General features: G+C 35.0%; 3 protein-coding genes across 4 annotated transcripts; 1 reads left to right on the top strand and 2 right to left on the bottom strand.

The window, feature by feature from the left end:
- Nucleotides 1-1741: 1741 nt before the first annotated feature.
- On the top strand, nucleotides 1742-11716 carry LOC132313659 (metal tolerance protein C2). Of its 2 annotated transcripts, none has more exons than XM_059812537.1 (10): nucleotides 1742-2709; nucleotides 3210-3318; nucleotides 3700-3739; nucleotides 7179-7255; nucleotides 9439-9461; nucleotides 10288-10357; nucleotides 10496-10534; nucleotides 10694-10844; nucleotides 10972-11061; nucleotides 11311-11716. In XM_059812537.1, exons 1-10 carry the CDS (start codon nucleotides 2217-2219, stop codon nucleotides 11410-11412), a joined length of 1194 nt encoding a protein of 397 aa, XP_059668520.1. In that variant the 5' UTR covers nucleotides 1742-2216; the 3' UTR covers nucleotides 11413-11716. The 2 variants fall into 2 exon arrangements, with proteins under 2 accessions (XP_059668520.1, XP_059668519.1); XM_059812536.1 differs by having other exon boundaries at nucleotides 1743-2709; nucleotides 9373-9461.
- A 619-nt stretch (nucleotides 11717-12335) lies between these two features.
- LOC132313660 (thioredoxin-like 3-1, chloroplastic) lies at nucleotides 12336-14445 on the bottom strand. The gene is made up of 5 exons (XM_059812538.1): nucleotides 14013-14445; nucleotides 13681-13755; nucleotides 12964-13030; nucleotides 12839-12856; nucleotides 12336-12736 (listed from the first exon to the last, which is right to left on the bottom strand). The coding sequence occupies exons 1-5, from the start codon at nucleotides 14399-14401 to the stop codon at nucleotides 12638-12640; spliced, it is 648 nt and encodes a 215-aa protein (XP_059668521.1). The 5' UTR covers nucleotides 14402-14445; the 3' UTR covers nucleotides 12336-12637.
- A 7537-nt stretch (nucleotides 14446-21982) lies between these two features.
- Nucleotides 21983-24341, bottom strand: LOC132313661 (uncharacterized). The gene has a single exon (XM_059812539.1). The coding sequence runs from the start codon at nucleotides 23774-23776 to the stop codon at nucleotides 22475-22477; it is 1302 nt and encodes a 433-aa protein (XP_059668522.1). The 5' UTR covers nucleotides 23777-24341; the 3' UTR covers nucleotides 21983-22474.
- Between the last annotated feature and the right edge of the window lie 67 nt (nucleotides 24342-24408).

Consider the following 24408-nt stretch of genomic DNA (forward strand, 5'->3'; position numbering starts at 1 on the left):
GTAATTAGGTCTCAGGGAGATAATTTATTTGTATTTTTAGCAAACATTGCCTAATAATAAGATCTGGAGGAGCGAACCTATTTTTTATTTTTTAATTTAACATACATACATTGGCTGATAATAGTTTCTTCTGGTGCTACTTCCACAAATTTCCTTCAGGGAAGGATGGGTTAAAGGTAGTTCATGTTCGTGTTGTTGATAAGCCAGTTCAGTATTTGTATTTGTTGCTTTAATTGTGTTAAAACAGTTCATGCATGTGTTGCAAGTATTTTCATGCTCTTGTGTCCTTTTTTCTTCTTCTTCTTTTATTTATTTATTACATTTATTTAACCAATAATCATTTAATATGCTATCAATAATTAGCTTTACATGATCAAATAGCCTTAAGATCTTAACAAGAGTTCGTAAGACCTTTTAAATCCTTTTTTCATCGGAAAAATCTTCTGGCATGAAAGAGTTTTGTTTGTTTGAGTTGTGACACTGATTTTGCTTATTAAGATGAAAGGTTACTTAAAAAAAGAAAAAAAGAAAAAGAAAAATAAAAAAAACAACAACAACATTTAATCAACGATGTAGTTTTATTAAAATTCGAGTTTGGGGAGGGGATATTTCGCTGCTGAAACCTCAACTTGAACTCGATCAAAATTAAGTTCAAGGCGGATGTTTTGGCCTAAATCTAACCTAGAAATGGTTACCTAAACTTGAGAAAATCCGGACTGAACAGGACAAATACTTTTAGTCGTTACATTCACAGGGCAAGAGAAAATAATACATATTTCAATTTTTTATATTATTTTTTCAAGCAAGGCGCGCCCACAATTGCCCTGTCATATGGTGTTAAAAATATTAAAATGGCTAAATAATATATATATATATATATATATAAAAAGAGGTAGTCAGTTCAAATTGTCAATTTAACAGTTGTTTTTGGTTGGGACAATAGCGTTCTGTTATCCCACTTCACATATTCACATATTTATAGTTCTGTGTTGGTTCTATCCCACATCACATATTCACATATTTATAAAGTGGCAATAAGATTATTGCATGAAATCATTCATTTAAAAACGACAAGAGAAAAAATTAATGAGCTTTGAGTGTCTCAAAGTGGTCACTTTAATCTACATTATCTCGGTTTAGTACACATATGGGTGGTGCCAATATTGTTTGATGTTATCTACTAATGGGAAACTAGTCAGTTTCACAATTTGTTAGAGATATAATTGTTGGAGCATTATCGTTTGAACTTATTATTGTTAATGATCCTAATCTTTTAGCACCAAAGTAGAAACTGATTATCTTACCTTAATTTGCCTTTTCCACTTTTTTATTTATTTATTTATTTTATATGGCCACAAAAACTTGTGCGTCTATGCTGCCAAACCATTTGCAGAGACCTAAATACGTAATAAAATATTTTCACCTAAAAATTTAAGTCATGTGTTTATTCTAATTCAATCTTAGTTCACTTTGATTTTTTACGAGTTTGAGTTAGACTTGAAATCAAAAAATACTTGATTTGAATTTTATTAGAATTAGACTTAGATTAAAATGCTAACAACCCGAATCAATCCAAATTTAAATTATAGTATTATTTTTATATATGTATGTGTGTGCGCGTGTATATATATATATATATAATTTTAAAACATTATATATAGATTTGGAGAATTATAATTTAATTTTTTTTAAAATTATAATTATTTTTTGTTTAGAATTAATTATTCACGCAAATTTACGATTTGCAAGTCTTTTCGTTTACTAGACGCAGTCTCTCTCTCCCTCTCTAAATAGAAGTCTCCGTTGATTCTCTCTTTCCAAAATACACCATTTTTCACGACGAAGAGCATTCATTACATCGTCTAGTCTAATAACCCTCTCCCTCTATATATATGTTGATATATATATAGTATGTATTAATTTATGCATATATCGGTGAAGGTTTCAGGGATCTCACAACTCGTTGGTCGATCACTTTGAAGATCGTTTGTCGCAGAACCATAACTTCAATTTATAGATCTCTCTCGCTTCCAGGTGCTGCAATTCATGTTTTACTCTTTATTCTGAATGATAATCGTATGATGATGATGGTATTGATGAGCTATTGTTAATAGTTATGAAGCAATTCGATCAAATTTATTATTCAAATTGGTTTGATTTGGAATAAGATTGAGAATTAGGGGTTTTGAGTGAATTTTTTTTTGATTCGCGGATCAATGGAGAATTCCAGGGTTTCCGATCAAAACGACTCTAGATTTTCTTACTTGAAGAGCCCAACGTTTAATTATCAGAAGCTAGAATCTGAATCACCGCGATCGTGGAATGGAGAATTTGGATACGCAGGTAGCGATAGAAGATTTGCATTTTCCCGCCAAATATCTTCCAATCAATTCGCTGAACCTCACACTCCAATAGCCATGTCTAGTGATTCTGTGAAGCCTTTTCTTTCTCGGACCGTGTCCAGCATAGATATTCCGGCAACCGTTTGTCCACACGATGGAAGTGAGAGCGTTTGGAGAGAAGAGAAGTCATTTTCTGGAGAAGGAAAGAGTTTTGGTGATAAATTTTGGGTCTTATTGTTTGTGACATCGATTTTCAGAGTTATAAGATCAGGAAACCGGCCAATGAAGAGGTTGTTTGTGTTGATCTCGCTCAATGTTGCTTACTCAACTGCTGAATTATGTATAGGTCTTCTCACGGGGCGTGTCGGTATGGAACACTATCAGTCATTGCTTGTGAATTGATTTTATAATAAAATTAGTGTATATGAATATTTTCATGAATCGTTCACTTTCTAACAAAAGAGATGAAATTTAGTTTTGTCTGACACTGCAAATTGCATACCATACCTTCAGTAGTTTGGCTTAAAAAATCCAACGGTTAATGGTTCAATTGATATTAAATTGAATTCTGTTAAGTTGACCATATTACTTTCTAAAAGCTCATCTGTTTAACTATTTTGTAGTATTAGCTATTACACTCGGATGCACTCCCTCCCTTTGACAATGTTATGAAATTTTAATGACAGCAATACAGCATAGAATCAGTAATTGAAAATTGGGAATCTCAATTCGTAATGGGTCAAAATGATGGTTTCGTTAATGATTTTCACCAAACTAAACTTCATTTTAGTTTGTTTGCTACTTTGCTTCATTCCCTTTGTTTTTATTATTATTATTATTATTAATTTTTTTTTGGGTGGAATTCAGGTCTGGTGTCTGATGCGTTTCATTTGACATTTGGCTGTGGTCTCTTGACATTTTCGTTGTTTGCAATGGCTGCTTCCCGGAGAAAGCCTGATTCCGTCTACACATATGGGTGAGATAAGAAGTTTCTATTAGTATGGCTGTAAAGCAATTTAAGTACCTCAATGAAGTCTTCATAACTAATTGGGTCAAAAAAACTACTTTTTGGGTTATTATCAAGTCAAATCATTGCAGCTTCTTCAGAAACTGATGCATAAATACCTAGGGGAAGGGGTTTAATCTATGTATTAGGTGAATGCTATGGTTGTTTTCATGAAAAAAAAAAAAAAAAAAGCTTATTCGGTGGATGATGTTCCGTCCCCCTCTCCACAAATATTTGTTTATTGGAATTTAAGTATCTTCTATTTGAATTGCACGTGTAATTATGTCATTGACACAACCTCCCGAGTCACTACAACAAAAATAGATAACGAGAGTTCTCCTTTCTCAACAGGTACAAAAGGCTAGAAGTTTTATCTGCTTTCACCAATGCTGTAAGTACACAAAATTTCACATAATTGCAAATCCTATCTTCCATTTTCAAAATCAAACAATTTTTTTTTGTGCCACTACAATGTCATTATTGCAATTGTTCCAATCATGTCAGCACTTGGATTTTATTGTTTATGTACATGTTCTTTTGGTGGGCGTTGTGCGCATTGACGCATATCTTCTTGATGTTGTTTTTGGCACTGGCACTGGTGTCACATTTTGTTTTATTCTCGAAACGTTGCGTCAAATACCTTATATCTCTACAAAGTACTGACTTTTGTGTTAGGGTCCTTGATATATACACGATGTTGGTTATAAGAGATTTAAATTATTATGGTTCACGTGACCCCAAAGAAACTGAAGTACAGTGATTTCTTTAATAGGGAGATATGTAAGAGAACAGTATCTTAATATCACATGCAGAAAAAGATTTTTAAAATTCTCTTAACATATTTCATTTTTGTCATGCAGTTGTCGCATTTGTTTCTATACTCCGTTGTTTCTTTTAGTTTGTGTTTACTAGAATCACAAGCATTTGGTTACTAAAATGGGAGATGTCTTAGAATTTTGTTACCTAATATTGGTCCTGTCAACCTAAGGTGCTGGGCCTTCTTCCTCAAAATTGTTGCTCTTTTACTTGAATCCGCTTTTTTCATGCTTAACAGCTTGAAATTTTACTTTGTATGGAGAAGTGGCCTGTGGGGGTGTTGGTGTGTATTATATTCGAATTATAGTGAATGAAATTTCCAGTAAAATTTCTTGACATAGGTTTTTTTCCTTAAGATTTGTCTCTCTTCTTCCCTATGTATTTCTGTAACTTGCTTTTTTTTGCCAATGATTATCCATAAGGGTTAAGTGCGGAAAACACCCCTCTACTATGCTTACAGGGCATATCACACCTCTCGCGTGCATAAAACATCCCCAAAGTATTGATTTGGTGCAAATAAATACCACCTGACATGATTTGCCAAGATTACCCTTACTCAACATTTTACACATTATTTTAAAAAAAAAAACATGATTTTGTGAAATGACTAAAAAGAACACAACTTAAAATATGATATTATATATACACAGTCCACTCAAATCGGACCTTCTTGTCTTATTTGGTACTGAGAAGACATAGCTAAATCCTATTACTTTGCTCTCTTAATTAGAATTTTGAGTTTACTTCATTTTTCAAGAAAACGGATATTAGATTAAAAATTCTATTTTTCATTCATTTTCTCAGCGATCAAAGATAGGCTTAGGACTTCTGTAACATTTACCTTCCTCTTGAGATCTTGAAATCGGGAGACGAGTGAATTAAGGTGCTGAACGGCGTCATCTCGAGACAAGTCGCCATAGGCGGCATCTCTGACGCTGGAGATTAGAGCTGACATCTCCTTGTCGACAGTGTATGGTTGGCATAAATCATATTCTGGTAGTGCTCAAAGGGGATTCTTAAGAACTGGTGTTCGAGACTCTGCCAACTGAGTGAGCTTCAACAATGGAGCTGTGACGGTGGCGGAGCCATGGTGGTGGTGGTTGGTTTGAAAATGCTCAAACACGTAAAGAGAGTGAGTGTTAAAGAGAGAAAAAAGTAAAGGATGAGAGACCAGAGATGACATTGATATTAATACTGGTGACGCCATGGATGTCGACCTCAAAGATACAAACACAATGAAGAGGGTGCTGATAAACGTTAAGGGTACTTGTATGTGACATGGATTCCTTACAAATCTTTTTTCAATTTTTTTTAATTCACCTTACAAATTTCTTCAATCAAGAACTCTTAAATTGTGCAAGTGTTGGATTTACATACGGGGAACAATCTTTCCAATAGAGGCCAATGATCTCACTGGTGGTTTAAGTTCTCATTGATCCCAACTCATTAAGATCCTAATATTGATTATTGAACTCATTAGACTGCCGATACATATACATAAATTATTGAAAGTGTAATAGACCCAGCAAGCACAATATTTGTGTGTTGTAAATTGCAAATTTTTGTGTATTTGATAAGATGAAGGATGGACCTGGTGGACTACTCTATAAGATTTTGATTTTGCACAATTTTTAAAATGCACTTTTGCAATTGCAAATTATACTCGGCTTTAGAGAATATATATATATATATATATATATAGAGTGAGAGAATCCTCAAAAGTGGATTAAATTGTTAAAATATAGTTGATGTGCACATAAAACCCATTTACTTATCAAAAAAAAATATCTATATATATATATATATATAATACACACCCTTTGGGCATTTTCAGAAGCTAAAAGGGCAAAACGGGCATTAAAGTTTTACTTTATGTCAGACACCTGCAAAAATTATTTTGAGGGTTGTTTTCGAACATTTTTTAAATTCTAAGGGAGATAATAGCACACTTTTTAAAAATAGGAGTTAAAGTTGTATGAGTATACGTTAGGAGTGTTTTATGCACTTATCCCTTATTTGTAATTTGCTAACCTTTTGGTGTCTCTTACACATGCATTTGCTTCAGTCTCTCTCTGGTTGTACGTGCCTTTTATTAGTTTCATTTTGTTTATATATTTATTTGGCCCAAAAAATTGCCGTATTACTCCATAAGCTTCTATTGCTACTATTGTGACATGTAGAAAGCAATCTTCTCTGAGTTTTCTTGACATTATTTTTGTATCACATACAAATGTAAATTTCTTCTGCATAATTTTGTAGTTTCTTTGGGCGTTTTGTGGGAAAATAGTAAGTTTATGTACTAGGAAGAGTTTCTTACCTAATACTAAGCAGCTATGGTCGTTTCACTGCATTGCCTAGTTAGATCCCGTATCCTGTTATATACCTGGTGATAGTAGCAATGCCTTGCTTTGGTGATCGATCGAATAGTTCGATGGTGTAGAATCATCTCATTCTCTTTACTCTTGATTCTTAGACTTCTTTAATTTGGTCCTGCAAATGTTGGGTTGTTATATTTCACTGTCAGTTAGGAACTAATAAAGTTTTATATATTGATGTTTGCTGTTATGTTGAGGCTTCAAAATAACAAAAATGTTAAGGATATATTGACACAATGATGTCTTCAGAATTTTGAAGACGTACAAAAATTGTTCTTTCAGCCAAGGATAAAGACATTATAATTAATTGACTTAAAATGATATATGAAATGCTTGTAAAAGTATTTTGTGATGGTTATGTGGCTAAAATGTAAGCTAGCAAGTACAGTTATAGAATATCTCAATGATACAAGTGGGCCATTACTTGTACAGTTTCCTCAGCTGTACATTCTTTTACTCCTTTTGGTTTTTCTTTGTTCTTTATTTCTTTTAATAAATATTTTATAAATGTGTTCCGCGTATGCATAAACATATCTTATTTAGGTTATAATTATCACTTTTTCTTTTTTCTATTTTTTGGGTTGACTGATTGCGTGGGCTAACATAGCAATATTTGGATTATGTTGCTTGTGTAGACAGATTTTTCTTTTGTTTATGTCATTCTCCTTAGCTGTGGAAGCCCTTCATGCGTTTATACAAGATGAATCTGAGCACAAGTAAGTTGATCTTGCATGATTTGATTGGAAATCGTCTTTTCATGTTTTAGTGCCTTTATTGCAATACTTTGATAGAGAATATTTAGATTTTTTCTTTTTTCCTAAATGAAGAGAATATTTAGATTTTTTCAATGATATGGTCTGTATTTGTGTCAGATTATATAAATGTTATGATCTCTATTTTTGGATATCAAGCATACTTTGTTGTCTCTTTAGCATATTGTCATTCATATGCCTCATGAATCTTACATTTGATTATCTTCTATGGCTCTGTTTCTGTTTCACACATAAACACATTTAACTTTCCTTCTAGTCTCTATTGTGCTAGTTTGACATTTCTTTTTGTCTCTACTGTGCATTAGCTACTCTCTGTTTGATTTCAGTCTATGTTTCCTGTTGGTAGTCATGTAAAGTTATTTATTATGATCTTTGTTTGACTTTAATCCTGTTAATAGTAATTATTGAAACTCATTCATCATTCTTTTTACTATGTGGGATTTTTGTTTTGACTTTATCATATGTTTGTGTTTTACGGTAATCATGCAAATGTTGAGGTTTGCTCTTAGGGTAGAACATATCAATCTTTTGGTTTTGATGCAAGATTTATTTGAACGATATCTAGTATTTGGCATCGTTGAGAATCCATTTAGTGCATTAGTTAAAGGGAGAATGAGAGGAGAAATAGAAAATCAAAAAGAGAAATGGAATGAAGAGAAAACTTTATTGTTTTCCCATGTTTCCTATAAAGTAAAAAAAGAAAAGAAAAAAGAAGTGCTATTGGAAATTGGATGACGGAAAAATGAGACTTTTGTATTCGCAGTTATTGTAACTTGTCTGTGGATGATATTACCAAGAAAAACTTTGTAGTTATTTATTTAGTAATCAAAAAATAGAAACAAGCATCATGCATAGGAATGGCAACCGGGTGTCCCTTCCTTGACCCTGTCCTGAGAAGGAAAAAATTCTCCCATAACACTCCAAACCTTTCATAGGTTTGGGACGTAAATTACATCCCCATTTACAACTGGGGTTAGAGAGCCAGATTCCATCAAACCAGTCCAAACTTTTCATAGGTTTGGGATGTAAATTACATCCCCGTTTACAACTGGGGTTGGAGACCCGTTCGCTACCTGTTTAACCGATAAAGTGACTACACTGAAAACCTCCATTATTGCTTTTTTGAAATCGTCTCCGTTTATCTACGACATGTAATTATATATATATATATATATATATATATATATATATATGTATATATTATTTTATTCTGATTCGGTAGCTCATTTAGATTAGGAGAAGGAAAAAGCAGTTGACAGATGGACTAACGGTGCAGTCAGCAACATTGTAGGGCCTTCAAGGATGCAAATACAAGCGCGAGTGTCCTTGCACATAAAGGAGAACCAAAACAGCTCATCCTAATCTCTCTGCACAAATACAAATCAACCAACCCATTGTCAGGTGCTGTTAAAATCCATGAGAGGATAGAAGGGACTGATTAAGGGTTCGAGTGAGGGGGAAGGATTGCACTATTGAAGTCGTAAGGGAGGGAGAGGGGTGAGGAGGTGGTGGACACAAAGGGAAGTTTGGTGTTGGAGCACTATAGATGGGGTTGTTATTGGAGCCATTGGGCGCAGCATGTTGTGGGTGATGGGAGAGTGGGGCAGCCGAGAGCATGAAAAATGTAACAAAAATACAGAAACCCTAGCAGAGATATATATCTAAGAATATTTAAGGAATATTAAATCTAAATAAGGGTATAAATATAATTTCAATATGTAACATACCCAATCCCGCCTCGAGCCCAGATTTTGTTCGTGACCTATTTATCCAAAACCTGCCCCTTTCCCACTTAATGCCTCTGCATACCTGTCTGGCTGTCCCATTAGGGGTGGTGTGGGTTTGAACCCACTGGATCGGGTCAAATTTCACCCCTAATCTTGCATGCTCGACCCGAAAAAGAAAATCATCATACATCTAATTACAGCAATTTTATATTTCTAATATTAGTGTTGACGCATAAATATTTCGTCAAGATAGTGATGCTATATGTTCTTTCTTTTATTGTCATATGTTGATTTGATATCTGTCAATACTTTCTGATCATGATCTACTTTTAGGCATTATTTGATCGTTTCGGCAGTGACAAATTTGTTGGTGAATCTAATTGGTGTTTGGTTCTTCAGGAATTATGCTCGCATTAACCTTGGTAAGTCTCTTGCTGCTGTTTTAGTTTTTTCAGGTTATCACCAGTCATTTTCTATCTTGAGTTGATCGGAAGTGCTCACATGTCTCTGATGGTCACTTTTTCCATTGATGTGTGCTCAGTTTCTTACTCAGTACTAAAACTTTTTAAATATTGAAGTAATTTGATTTAGAATTGGTCCGCAACATATAAAAGATGGTAAAACAGCTGACAGATGCTAGTTGGCTTAAATGAAGTATCTAATCCTATGATTCTTTGTTGCCGTTTACTACTGAGATCCACCAAGGAACCATGTTTGCTGTGACGCAATTTCAACACACCTTCGCTGTGCATGGGTAATCCATTAAGGAGACATTGACTCGTTGTTTGAAGAGCTTACATAATTTATTTAGTATATTATTTTCTTTTCCCCGAAAGTATATACTGAATTTAGCATGTACTACGACCAAGGGAATTCTCAGAATCTCAGTGAAATGCTCGCTTTAGTTTAAGTTCTGATTAGAGGATGCAAGCATAGTAGGTTGCCCTGGCTTGGTTTGTAAATGTTATGACTCCAAGATGAAGATTGAATTTGGCTCAGTAATTTATTGGGAAATCTTAATCTAGCTTCTATCCTAGCTGTTCTCAGTTTGTGTTACAGTAGCCTGGTTACTTGTATTGTATTGGAGAGCTCGTGGACTTAGCAAGCTGAGCTCATTTTATTGAACATCTTCACAATATGATCAAGCTTGGCTTACTTATATCACTAAAGATCTCTTTGGTAGGCTTCAATTTAAGCTGATATCAGTTAGCTCTGGATATTCTTCTGATTTTACATGTTTCTTTGCAGTTTACAGAAAAGCAGAAGATATGAACTACCATTCAGTTTGTCTGCATGTTCTTGCAGATTCTATTCGCAGGTAAAAGTTACTCTCTCTGACACATGTTTTGCATACGTCTACCTAAAAAGCGTGTGTCATTACTTAATCTTGTTTCCTTATTCCTTGCATACACAGTTTATGAAAACCATCTTAAACTGGTGTGCATTTATTGTTCAGTGCAGGTTTGATCCTGGCATCTTGGCTTCTGACTCTCGGGTAAGCCTCCTTTAATTTCAGATTGAAGAACACACTTTTCTTCCATTCCCACTAAACAACCCCCCCTCCGGCGGTTTTTGCCCCCTCCAAGAATAACAAATTTTTATTAATAACACACTTCTTGTTGTCTTATATTTCTGTTTCCTTAATGTGTTTCAGGGTCAAGAATGCTGAAGTATTGTGTTTGGGATTGGTTTCGGTTGCAGTTTTTATGCTTGTGATGCCACTTTTTAAAACTGCTGGTGGTGTTCTGCTCCAAATGGCACCACCCAGCATTCCATCTTCAGCCTTGAGCAAATGCCGGAGACAAGTAATTATATTTCTTGGTGCATTAAAATCCAGTTTTCTTCTTGAAGAATTTTATTGATAATTTATCAAATAATTTAATCTTATTTCTGGCTCATTTGCATCTCATAGTATTTTTTGTTTCTGGTTAGGTTACGTCTGTTGAAGATGTTTTGGAAGTTTCTCAAGCTCGTTTTTGGGAAGTAGTGCCTGGTCATGTTGTTGGATCAATCTCGCTACAGGTAGTATTACTTAGTATTAATAAGTTCTATATGGATTCAGTTTTTGTCCATGACATTGTCTCCACAAATGCGCACACCGTTTTATTATTAATTAATTAATTTTTATTAAATAGGGCCATGTATACTTCTGGCAGGTCACTTTTTGATAAAGCCCTGTATACTTTTCCTTTTGTACCCTCTGTAGTTAGGCATTTTTTGGTCGTTCTGTATGTAATTTAGTGATTGTCGTTGGTGCATAAAATTTTTCAGGTGAAGAAGGGGATAGAGGACCGCCAGATACTACAATATGTGCATAGTTTGTACCATGATTTGGGGGTGCAGGACTTGACAGTACAAACTGACTATGCCTGAGCTCCTCCTTGGGTATCTGTCTAAAGAGTGATGCCAATATATACCCAATTTATTACATATTCTTGTTCATGTAATTGTTATATTTTTGCGGAAATCTGTTAGGTCCTTCCATTTTTGAGACTTATTGGAAGTCATCCCACAATTTGATCGTGCTAGACATTACTCAGCGACTGCTAAGAGGAATTTATGTATAACAACTTTAGACACAATTGATGACTTAGCCTGGTGCAAAATTTTTAACTACAATATGTTTGCCTTGTTCAACCTTTCTGTGCAATTAAATTTGTGGATTGGGAGCCCTACAGGAATTTTTTCTTCAAGTTGGTGGTATACATAGATAGATACAGTGGATTCTGTTGCTCTACCTGTTTGTACTGAATTTGTGTAACAGGTTATTGTGGAAAAATTGCAATGCTATTGAAGTACATGCAACTTCTCGTACCATCATGCATCAAAATTGAATCGAAAACTTTGGCAGCTTGAATTCTCAACCTTAGGCAAGACTTGCGGGGAGCATATTAATGTCACTTGCCTTGGATTTGTAAAGGCATGCCTGGATCTTGCAAGTACTTCTGCTGATTTAACCCTTTAACCTTGTGGATTATTTTGCATAATGATTCTTTTCAAACTCAAATTTTTGTTCTTATGTTTCTGATTTCAAAGTAATAGAGTTTCTATAACCACACTCTCAAAATGCATATTGATTCATTGAACTTGTCATATTTTCCTAATTATTTTTTATTATTTTCATGTTGTGCAAATAAATCATAAACCCATTGAGTGGTTGATGAGAAGGACATCATTTGAGTTTACACCTGCTTTTCTAGACCAAGGGAGTGTGTGAGTGTATTTTTTGTCATAAATAAATAAAATGACTGAAGAAGGCAAACCAAAAAGTGCAGTTACATAAAATAAAATAAAAAGAGAGAAAAAAAAATGTGGTATTGCCGCCGGAAGATGAGAGATGACAGAATCAGCCCACAAGCACGAAGAAGGACAAAGCCTTAAATTTGAAATACCAAACACTGGCAAAAAGATGTGGGTTTAAAATGTATTTTAAGCTGCTTAATGGTAGGCATATAGGATGGTATTACTACTGTACAGACATGATGCTTGTATATAGGATGACGATTACACATGATAAACCAAGAAAATGGAATTTAAAAAAAAAATAAAAAAGAAGAAGAAGAAGAAGAAGAAGATGGTGTAGACAATTAATCAATAATCATATATATTTTTTGATCATTTCTCTCACTTCATCCACCACTAGCCATGCTTTATGCCCTCCAATTACTTCTTCCTTCATCTCTCCATCTTTCCACAGCTGCAATATGGTTATACAAATTAGGCATCTCTATATGTCGTTATTCTCACTCATCAACAAAATTTTGTGGAAGAGAGAGAAAATTTCAGAGGGTGAACTCACCTGAATTGTTGGCATTTTCTGTGCCCACAAACAAAATCATTATTAATATTACTGAAAGTAACTCTAGTAACATACAATTTAGTGAATATAAAACAAACCATACGACTAATTTAAATCATACATACAGAAATATTTCCGCGCTTCACTAGTGCCTGAGGTACGTTGTTGACATCCACGCAATAAAATTTGATTCTATCATAAGAGAAAGAATGTCATATTTTACAAAAACTCATTAATGATTTGATCATGATATCAAAATGCTCATTTGGTTTTATTTTGCCAATGTTACCCCCATCCCTCATCTGTGTGTTCAGGGACGGAGCCAATTAAGGCCTCGGGCATGGGCCACCTGACCTGGCTTGTCCAATAGAATATATATAGTTAATTTGTAATTTTTTTAATATATATAAAAAAATATATATAGTGTTCCTCCTAAATTTTTAATTTTTAAAATTATCTTTAATTTTTTTTTTCTTTTACTCTTTAAATTCCTTTAATTTTTTTAAAAAAATTTAAATATTCCTTTTTGAATCATAGTCTAATTTTTTTCCTTTCAAATATATCTTAATTTTTTTTCTTTATTTTTTTTTTTTTTCTTAAAATTTTTCTTTTCGCATGTTGTAACAATGTTAGTTGATCTGAATAAAATTCTGGCTCCCCTGTGTGTAGCGTGTTGTCTGTTTTTTTTTTTTTTCTTTTTTTTTTTTTTTTTTTGTAATGAACGTCATATTTTAATGATGGATCCAAATATATCAATATGATAACAATGCAACTTAATATAATGAGATCATACTACATAATCATCATAAGTAAATGGGATTGAGGATCCTAGAATGACTCACTTGGTGTCGTACTCGGCTGCCAATTTCTCCAATTTAGGCTTCAAATATATGCATTTTCGGCACCATGCAGCCATCCTATTAATCAATTGAAAGAATAAGTTATAGTAATTAAGGCCAACAACTCAAATACACACACAAAAAAAAGAAAAAGAAAAAGAAAAAGAAAAAAAAAACTAATTTCGAAATTGAAGTCTAGTAAACTAAGATCCCAACAATCCATATGAGAGAAAATGTATTGACAGCAATATTAGCACTATATATGCTCTGTATATGTGTGTGTATGTATATATATATATCGAGAGAGAGAGAGAGAGAGAGAGAGAGAGAGAGACCAATCGATGATGATAGGTTGGGAGAGTTGTGTTGCTTGGACTAAAATCTGATCCAACTGATCACAATCCTTGATGGGTTCCATTTCTACAAAAGTAGGTCTCGACAAGTCTTGCCAAAAGGCATCAACTCTGAATTCTCTCTTTGCTATCTTCTTCCACTCACCTTTACTACGATCAAAACCGAACCCATAAGAATTCAACAGAACCAAACAACTCCCACCACTCCAAAACTGTTGTTGTGGTTGTTCGTTTCTGTGACAGATTTCTCGGCATAGAATGTGAGAATTCGGTGCTAATATTGACATTTTTGCTCTCTTTCTTAGCTGAAAAGATGACCCAAAGTAGTAGATAAGATATTTAGGACGACGACACTCAGAGAAAAATATCATAAAATATCATTCTTTTTAAATAAAAAAACTCTCTTTTAGATTTGGAATTAGAGTTTCAATTTCCTTTTATAATATATATATATATATATTTATACTTTATTTTGTTTGGTTCTGAAGAAAATGGAGAGGCTAAATCTTATCGGAAGCTGAGTCGTAGAAGGGGATAAAAGAGAGAGCTGTGGGCCCATGGATGAAGTTTTATATATAGAGAAACTGAGAAAGTAAATTAGGATAGTTGCACTAATTTTAATATTTCTGAGCTTATATATATATATATATTAACAAATTTGGGTTATCGAATCCCTCCCAATCTATTCATGTATAATAGTCTCTAAAGTTGGACACATCCTACTTTTAAAATGAGTGAGAAATGATATAATTTCTCAATCACATAAATACAAATATAGTCAAATATGTTCAATTTTCAAACTATGTATCACACCTCATTCCTCATTCAATTATAATTGCTTTAGGGACCACACCTATTAGGTTATTACTCAAATACTACTTGATGGGATACCTAAAAATACCCTCAAACCCTCTACGTTTATTGCGTGCATCTACCAATTCATTAAAGTATCGTGATCAATTCCATATGAAAAATCAAAAGTAAATTCATAACTAATTTTCAAAGTTTAGTGAAGGGGAAAGTATGAGCAACTTTTCAACTATGATAGACTTTTGTCCTTCATATGAAGAGCACTGAGTGATTCTTTTTGCGCGGCGATGTAAAGTATAAACGACATTTTAGGTTTTGGAGCTCCTAACATTGGAAAATTGAGAAAATACTTCTTGATGTTATCAAAAGTGTTTTGACAGGCTTGATCCCACTCAAATGGAGCATCCTTCTTCATGAGTTAGTTAAAGGACTAGTAGTATACGACCAAGTTTGAGATAAACCGATGAATGAAAGCAAGTTGGTCATGTAGGCTTCGAAGCTCTCGTAGATTCTTAAGCAGTGGCATCTTTCATATGGCGTCGATTTTGGACAGATCTATCTTGATACCATGATAACGAACCACATATCCAAAGAAGTTTCCTGAAATGATGGCAAATGCAAACTTAAGAGGATTCATCTTAAGTTAATACTTTTTTAGGCAATTAAAAACTGTACAAAGATCTTGTAAATAATTCCCTATTTTCTTTGTTTTAACTACAAGATTATCAACATAGCACTTGACAATCTTATGAAGCATGTCATCAAAGATCCTTTGCATAGAGCGTCGATATGTTGCCCCACATTTTTAAGTCTGAATAGCATAATTGTATAACAGTAGATGCCATTAGGAGTGCGAAATGTAACTAACTCTTCATCATTCGTAGTCATTTATATCTGATTGTAACCCAAATAACAATCCATAAAAGAGAGTTTTATGCTCTGTAATTGCATCTATTTGTAGATGGAAGGGAAAATTGAGCAACAAGAGACATAAACGTCGAACTTGAAAGAGGGTCTGATACATTTTGAGTTAGGAAAAATTCTACCACTGAGTCCACAACTGAACCTTTCCATGGTGAGAAACGTCTATCCCCTTGGATAAGATGCATGCGGTTAATAAATGAGTCTACACGTCCACATAATACTTCACTCTATTTTTTCCCGCCATTTCTTCGTATCCTTGTCCTCCTCTTCAACACCTTTATTTCAAGCATTATCCATCAGCATTTTTCATACCCTCATTGTCTCTGGGTCAGGATCAACTTTGGGCAACAATTTGTGTTTCTTAAGATGATCAAATAGCTCATCATAAGGAGCAAGTGCTTCGTGTTTGCTTTTAATAAAAATGTGCATTTTGATCATAAACTACAAGTTAGCGGTATCTTTCATCATTTCTACAAAAACACTTACATGCATGGATCAATGAGAATATACACTTGAAAGATTCGGGATCAGCAAATACTGCTTTTCGTTTTAATTGTGTAAGTAAAATCATTTTTACACGTCTATCCAGTTATAAAAAATGGCTAGCAATTCCTTGACACCAGTACATAATAGACTTTTCTCTCATTATCATTCTTTTCTTGAATATTCTTAGGATTTTGGTCCAAGTAATATACTATTTTTTGACATTTATTTACTTAGAATACCCTACGCTACATTCGCAAATAATCATATCCACAAACTTGATTTGTGATAGTAACAACTTCTCTCTTTGCCTTGTCATTAAAATCATTATTTTCCCTTATAAAATTGAGAACTCGCCTGCTAGACTTCATAGCTTGTTCATGCCCATAAATTTTCGGATCAATTGTTTCCCCTTGGATTGGCTGATATATTTTATTTAACTAACCTAATTTTCAAGAAAACAGGAGACCTGTTGGGTTTGCTTAGGGGTTTGGGGCGGTGCTAAAGAGAGAAACATCTAGAGAGAGAAACCCCAAACCCTTCAGATCCTCCAACTTTTCTTTCCATTTTGATCCAATTTTCTCTTCTCTGTTCATCAGAGTTTTCTTTTCTCCTTTACATAGGAGCTTTCTTTTTTCTTAAGAGATTCTCTGTTTATCAAAGTGTTTTCTTTGGATTTCCTCTTGTTCTTTTGTTCCTGATGGTTTCCTCTATGGTGCTCTTGGGTCTTCCTTTCATTCCTTATAGAACCGGCAACTGTGCACATCGAGATGTGAATCTAGGGGTTTTCCGTTTTGGAAGACTTGATGACCCATCAGTGCACAATTTTATTTTAGATCCGGGTATTGCTTTAAGTTCTTGTGTTTTTATGTTAGTGTTATTTTAGCTTGGTGTCTTTTGCCTTTCAGATCTCGTGGTTTGCCTCCCTTCTCTTTCTGGGTGAAGGCTTCACCGTTTTGGACTTGGTCGGCGAAATCAATTTCTCCTACTTCTCGGTTGCCGACACATCTGGGTTATCCTAGTGGGATGCTCTATTATTTGATTTGTTGGCCCCATGGTGAAGAAATTTGGGGTACATAGTTTCTGTTGGGTATTCAAAAATAGATGTTGCTATTGGTGTTTTCTAGTCATGGGGATCAGTTTAAGCAATCCGTGGCCTAGTCGGTGGTTCGATTCCTTTTGCTGGCGGCGTGCTCATAGGGTTTGCTGGTTTGTGATTGTCGGTGGCTTGGTGACTGGGTCGGCTTTTGCTTCTTCGGCTGGGGATGCCATGACATCATGGCTGATGTCATGCACATTTTCTCTAGAAGTTGTCTTGTTGTTTTTAGTGGGTCATGATCATGAGTGTTTTTGGACTGTGTGTGAGGCGGTGTAATTTGATAAGCACTCTTTTACGTGCTTTGGTGGGTCCAAAATCTAACTATTCTGGACATTACAGTGCTCTGTTTAGAGGTACTAACAATCCCATTCTTAGTTATTGTCAAGGATGATATCTTGACATTTGGGGGTGTTAGTTTAAATAGTTTTGTGTTATTGGCACTTATTGTATTTTTCTGTTGTGATATACTTTCATTTTCTTGCCTGTAGATGCCGTATGGCTTTTTTCTTGCTAGGGTAAAAAAAAAAAAAAAAAAAGAAAAAAAAAAGGCCCAGTTTTCAAGTGGGCCAGGCTAGTTAAACAATTGAAATTGGCCTATTAAAGTGGGTTGGGTTTATTGAACAATTTGAGTTGATCTATTATGTATGGGGCTTAAGCTGTTTACTAAACCGACCATGTTTCAAAATGGGCTACATTGATGGTAACCTACTTGACAATTTTCAAAATGTTAGTTTAACATTTTTTTTAACCGGAAATGTTAGTTTAATATGTGTGAATTAAAGAAAAACAACTACACAATTAACAATTTTTAGGCCAAGAATCTAAACCATTAAAGTAGCAAACACACTAGTGTGTGATATATATTACTAACTGAGCATTGATTAAGCGTGACTTGGGCACTAGGTTCCTGCGTGGCTACCTTGGGGGTAAAACTACCAACCCAAACTAAGCTCCATACCACCTGGTAGTACTTTTTCTATTTTCAAAGTGAAAAGTAGAAGGACCAAGAGTCTCTTTCTGTGTGTTAAAAGTGGAATGTGAGTTTTTCCCTTCACCTTATGACCTAAGCAATTCCTCGACTCCTGTGCATGATAACTGTTTTAAAAAAAATTTATTGTTGGAACTAATATATCGAACCAGTAAATATCAAAGCTTAGAGGTGCGCAATGTGTTTATTACCGTCTAATCAACTGAAAATATAAAATTCACACTCAGACTCAATAGTTTGAAAAATACTTTTTCAAAACTTTCTTGCTCACTCTTACTTATTTTGAGAGGTTGTATTGAAAGCATCATATATTGCCCATACAACATACTAGTAGAGATTTGGAATTAATTAACATTAATGAACATATACTTAATATGATCATAAATAACATATTAACTAGACTACTAATTTAATACATCAGTTGTAGAAAACTTTACTAAAAACTTTCACTAAAACTTCATCATAACTAATTAATTTGAAACATAACTCCAACGTGTAGTACAGCATTGAGATATCAATTCCCCACCGTTTGAAACGCTCATGTTTTTTCTGTTTTTGTATTGTTTGTTAGAGAGAAGAGGAAGCATCCATTACATGGGAAGGCCTAAAAATTACATAATGTGAGCTAATTAATTGGGCTGTGCTCGTTCCTAACCTCAGAAAATTTTATTTGGGCCAAGCTTGAACTAGCTTGGCCCATCATCTCAGCATGCCCGCCAGATTTCACTCCTGTTCATATCAAAGTCACGCTCACGCAATTTTGTGGCTTTTGCACTCCCAATCACACTCTTCCGACTCTTTAAGACAAATTGTGGCTTTTGCACTCCCGTTCCCACGTTCTCACACTCTTCATATAGTTCGACTAATCTCAACTCTCAAGCATGGCTCACAATCTTCCGCTCTTTAAGACATTAGTTCATATAGTTCTCAAGCATGATTCACAATATCAGTCGCGATCACAGTGTAATAGATTAGAACATAATCAGCGATCACGGTATAACAGATTAGAACATAATCAGTCAGTGTAGACAAACCGAACCAGCCGATAGGAGACCCTTGAAAAAGGGTCACGTATCGGCGTCGAACCATGCCTCAAGAGAAGAGAAGTCGGATCACACATACAACTCATATAGTTCAACATTTCTGTATTATTGCAAAATCAAGCACCCATTAAAATTTTATTGCAGTTTATTGGTCAAGTGACATTTACAAGAAGCATCCATTTAACATTTAAAATACATCACAACTCTTCTTCAACTTAAGCTCCCTCACTGCCTCCGCTTACTCAACTGGGGAGTCCGGCGTTTGTCTACTAATACAAATAACAAGTTCAACTACAAACTCAATGCATAAAGTTAAAGAGACAAATATTTCATGCATGCCAATACAAGAAATAATAAACCTGAGTCCTGCTCTCTCGCAGTTCAAGAGAATGGAAACTATGTGACAGGAAATACAGCAGAGTGTGTGATGAAATGCAAACCAGAACTGGTGTCACACCTAAACTCTACATGAAACATTGTCCTGGAATGTCTTGGAATCGCACATGATACAAACAAAATGAGTTTAGAACCATGTTTGCTAAAATGATCTTAAAAAGGAATACAGAGGAGACCAAAATAGAACCAAGAACCTAAATCACAAAACAAACTGAAGGCTTTCTCTTGACCCTAGTAAACAGGCCAGCGAAAAAATGAGAACCATCTTTTCTGGGGATAGCAGAAACCTTATATAAAATTTATACAATTTTTCTAGTGCGCCATCTTGGAGAAGCATTTCAACATATAAGCATTCTCCCGTGTAAAGGTTAGTCATAAATGTAAAACAAACAAAAAACATGAAAGTAGATTTACTTAAGAAATATGGAATCACCAGCACAAATAATAATAAAAAAAGAGTCTAAAAATAAAGGAAGAAAAAGGGCAATGCAGACGGGGGGAAGAGACGGAGAGAGAGAGAGAGAATGTATGTGTGTCAACAAATGAATTGGGATGGCATAAATGTAACAGATAAAGACACTACATACCCAAACCATTTTTGTTTGTTTATTTGATTTTTCTTGATAAGTAAGAATTTTATAGATGCAAGTATGCAACTGTGTAACACAATATATACTGCACAACAATCATGTGTAACAAATAATACGTGCATATAGAAAGTTATAAATAGATGCAAATATCTATGACTTTCACATATCATAGGCCTTTATCATGAAAAAATTAGCTTGTTCTACACTAAAAAAATAAAAATAAAAATAATAAAAAAACAACAACAACAACTACTACCAGCTAATTATTTCATTATTGTTTTAACAACTTCTGAATAATAACCCTAATCCAAGCTATTAGGGTGTGCACTAAGTAATGAATCAAGTTGTCCTGAATTAAAAACAAACACTAAAACAAAATGCAAGAAAATGATTTGCAAATCTTTCACATGTCATCATCCACTTAAAATGTATTTCGAAAGAAAAACAAAGATGCATCGTAATTACTATCTTGTGCCTATTCAAATGAAATTGAAGCCTTACTGGTATCACCTTATAACGAAGACTGCGCCTAATGACAGTCTAAGAGCATGCAAACTCATCCCAATGTTTTAGAAGGTTTCTTCAAATCACAAATATTAACTAGGTTCAGGTCATTAAAAGTATTTAAAAGTTCTTTAAGAAACTTTAATGTGGATAAAGACCATTTTGACAATTACTTCGCTTGCTCAGTAAACCATGTAATGAGAATCTATTAAATTTGGCACTTTTTTTAGCAGTCAAAGGGTTTTGTCAATTACACATTATATATCATACATGAGAAAAGTAAAAATTGTATGTACAGGTTTGCGTGTGTGTGTAGAATCTACAGACATTATGTAGATTTTGGAAGTCTATAAAATTTATAAGACAAAAAAATCTAAACTTTTTGACAATTTAGATGCACAAAAACCGTATAATCTTGCTCATGTCCAAGTCCAAGTCCAAGAACAGTATAGAAAGGACAATTGCCAGTGGGTTTATCTGCAATAATTTGTTGCTAAAGTTGTGATACACAAGAATGAGAACTACTGTCATTCGGATGGGGAAGGGGGGAAATGCAGAAAAATAAAATAATTTGGCTTCAAAACAAATTATCTCGCATCATCCTGAAAGCACTGAAAAGTAGCTCAATTTCAATTCTACTTGGAATGAAAAGGAAGAAATGAACCAACGCAACTGTAAATGCAATTTTTATTTGGCCCTAAAATGACAAAAGACATAGTACAAACTAGAATTGCAGATAACAGTTCAAACAATTCCTTGAGAATTTTTATGTTTTAAGCTTAATAATGTGACTACTACAGTAGTCAACAGAAAGGCCATGATGATGAGAAACTGAAGCTGAATTATGTTCGTTTTAATTTTAAGATATAACAAATAATTAACTATTTGAAGTGGATCAATATTTATTCACTTGATACTTAAATTCATAAATATAATTTAATTCCAAGTGGCAAACATTCATAAATTCAACCAAAAGCTTATTAAGATGACATAACAGAATGACCAAACTTTTGCTTGGCCTGTTTCACATTCACTATAATGAGAACTATAGAAGAATGCAGTACTTTTTCCGTACAACAAAAAAGGCAGTAAATAACTAGAGACACGGACTTACATTCCAATAAATATAAAGGTCATTACTCAAAGTTGGTCCCTGTTAATTGATGGTAGTGAAAAGGACGGACAAAACACAGATCTAACTTTGGGCATTACTCGTACAAGAGAACTGCCCCCAGACTCAACACTGCTTTATCATGCTAGACAGGCCTTACTTTTACCATTGCACCAAGCAATGGCCCCTACCTACTGCAAATATACAAATATAAATAAAGTTCACATGGTTGTACACTGGGGAATAAATCACCACATGTTTGCAATACAATTCTGAAAGCACAAAGTCCTACTAAAGAACGGTGACAATGTTGCAAACCACGTTATAAGCAGCAAAGTTCAAATGATTCTATTAGCACCTTATGCCAGTTGATGACTGTAGCAAAAAGGTGAATATTTTCTAGAACAAAATGCTATATAAAGGCAATTTGCACTTACAAAGCTGCTGGGAAACTGAAATCTCAAGAGAATAATTAATAGTTATAAGGGTGCTCATTTCAGTTCATTCTCCTCCTCCTAGGTGCTCGAGAATCCCCACTGTCCACGTCTGAAACCCTTGATGCATCATTTCTTCTTCTAGATGATGAAGTAGAAAGGGACACAATAGAATCAATTTCAACAGCAGTATCAACTGTCTGACTTTCCGAGTGTATAACAGCAGCAATGCTTGACATAGAATCTCTATCATCAACTGATGGAGGATTTCTTTCTACAAGATGGTTATGGAAATAGGACTCAACTATCCTCTCAGCGTTAACCAATGCAGATGTAAGATTTGTAATTGTAGCAGCTCTATGTGAATGTGACCTTCGAAGTAAATGGGATGAAAATCGGCGACTTTCACCCAACTCGGAGTTAGTAGGGCTGCTTAGTGTTAAGTCAACTACATCATCTGGTTGAATAACTGCATTCTGTTCTCTATGCATTCCCCTAGAAGTTAGAATCCGAGACAAATCAAAACTCCTTCTCTCAGGTGAACCGTGGGTAGCTTCATTGTTCTGAGGTTGCACTGGGGCCTGTTCGCGATTCAAATCAAATCTACTGCCAATACGCCGAATCATTTCCTCCATCGGAATAGCATATGCGTTCCTTTGAATGGTTTGCCTCCAGCTCTCAACCCGCCGCGCTTGGGGCCTATGTGGTATTTTAAGACTCGAATCCTCCTCTATGTTTCGGATATTGTTCCCACGACCATAAATTGGGGTCACATTTTTTATTGACACCTCTCCCTTGCACACTGGACATTCCTTGGCATCTGAATCAACATGCAACCACCGATAAAGGCATGGCCAACAAAACAAATGACCACAACAAGTCACCACAGGATCCCTAGCCAATTCCAAGCATATATTACAATCAAAAAAGCTCCCCTCATTGCCGCCACCCTTTTCCACATCTTCCTTTTCGTGTAGCACCTTGTTCTCCACATGAATTGTTTCGTTCTCACACTTTTTCACTGCCTCAGTATTTCTTTCCTCAGCAGCAACACTACCCTCACCAGTTTGCAATCTTCTAGCACCACCACCACCACCACCACCATCAACACTGGAATTGACCATCAACTCCAGGGCAATGTTCCTAGCTTCAGGGGGAACTGGAGGTAGCCATAACGAACGCCATCGCCGCCTCCACCGAGCAGATTCCCTCGGTCGACGTACACCCCCATCTACCATATCCTCTAAGTTCAATGATTCAGCGGACAATGATGCCGGCCCAATAAGCTCATTATCAGGTGAGAGAGGGACAAGAGATCCCAAATTCAAATCAAGGTTCATTGCATTTGGTATCTCGTCCCCCATCACAAATTCAACAATCCCCAAATCAAAACCCCAAGCTTTTCTGTTCTTGCTCAACCAAGTCAAAACCCGAGTTTCAGACGGTTGGGTGCACAAACATATAAAAACCCTATCTTTATTTGCTCACCCAGATTAAAAAGAAAACCCTAATTTGGTGATTTGTCAACCGAAAAAAAAAAAAAACAAAACCCTAATTATCAAGTCAACCCAATGAAAACCCTAACTCAAAACGGGAAAAACGGTGACCAAGATTGTGACACAATCCAATCAACCAACTATCTAAGTTGATATAACAACCATGATAAGATAAAAGAATGATGCAGGATTATTGAGAGTCAAAGCTGAAAATTTACAATTTAGAGAGAGAAAGAGACCTTGTGCAAGAAAGATGTAATTGTTGATAAGCTGAAAAGACGATCGATTAGGAGACTCGTGAGTGTGGGGAAAGAGGTGGCTTTAATCTCCGGAGCGGAGTCCCATTTCTTTATTATTCTGGATTCTCCATCTATGGTCTCCGGCGATTTGTTCTAGTGAGAGAGAGAGAGGGGAGGACGTAGAGAGATTTATGTGAATGGGGGGTGGTTCTTCCACTTCAAAGAGAGAGAAGTGAGTGTTACCATTGGGCCTGGCCTAGA

Source organism: Cornus florida, unplaced genomic scaffold (genome assembly GCF_030987335.1).
Source record: "Cornus florida cultivar Cherokee Brave unplaced genomic scaffold, ASM3098733v1 CherokeeBrave_3.0.0_Hap2_Chr06, whole genome shotgun sequence".
Classification (NCBI taxonomy): Eukaryota; Viridiplantae; Streptophyta; class Magnoliopsida; order Cornales; family Cornaceae; genus Cornus; species Cornus florida.

Excerpts from the sequence above, each read along its gene's own strand:
- LOC132313661 (XM_059812539.1), bottom strand. The coding sequence starts at position 23,776 with ATGGGGGACGAGATACCAAATGCAATGAACCTTGATTTGAATTTGGGA.
- LOC132313660 (XM_059812538.1), bottom strand. The coding sequence starts at position 14,401 with ATGATATTTTTCTCTGAGTGTCGTCGTCCTAAATATCTTATCTACTAC. Across the intron at positions 13,756-14,012 it reads CAACCTATCATCATCGATTG|GATGGCTGCATGGTGCCGAA; the intron begins GTCTCTCTCTCT and ends ATTGATTAATAG. Across the intron at positions 13,031-13,680 it reads GCAGCCGAGTACGACACCAA|AATCAAATTTTATTGCGTGG; the intron begins GTGAGTCATTCT and ends CTCTTATGATAG.
- LOC132313659 (XM_059812536.1), top strand. The coding sequence starts at position 2,217 with ATGGAGAATTCCAGGGTTTCCGATCAAAACGACTCTAGATTTTCTTAC. Across the intron at positions 9,462-10,287 it reads TTATGCTCGCATTAACCTTG|TTTACAGAAAAGCAGAAGAT; the intron begins GTAAGTCTCTTG and ends GTTTCTTTGCAG. Across the intron at positions 10,535-10,693 it reads TCTTGGCTTCTGACTCTCGG|GGTCAAGAATGCTGAAGTAT; the intron begins GTAAGCCTCCTT and ends AATGTGTTTCAG.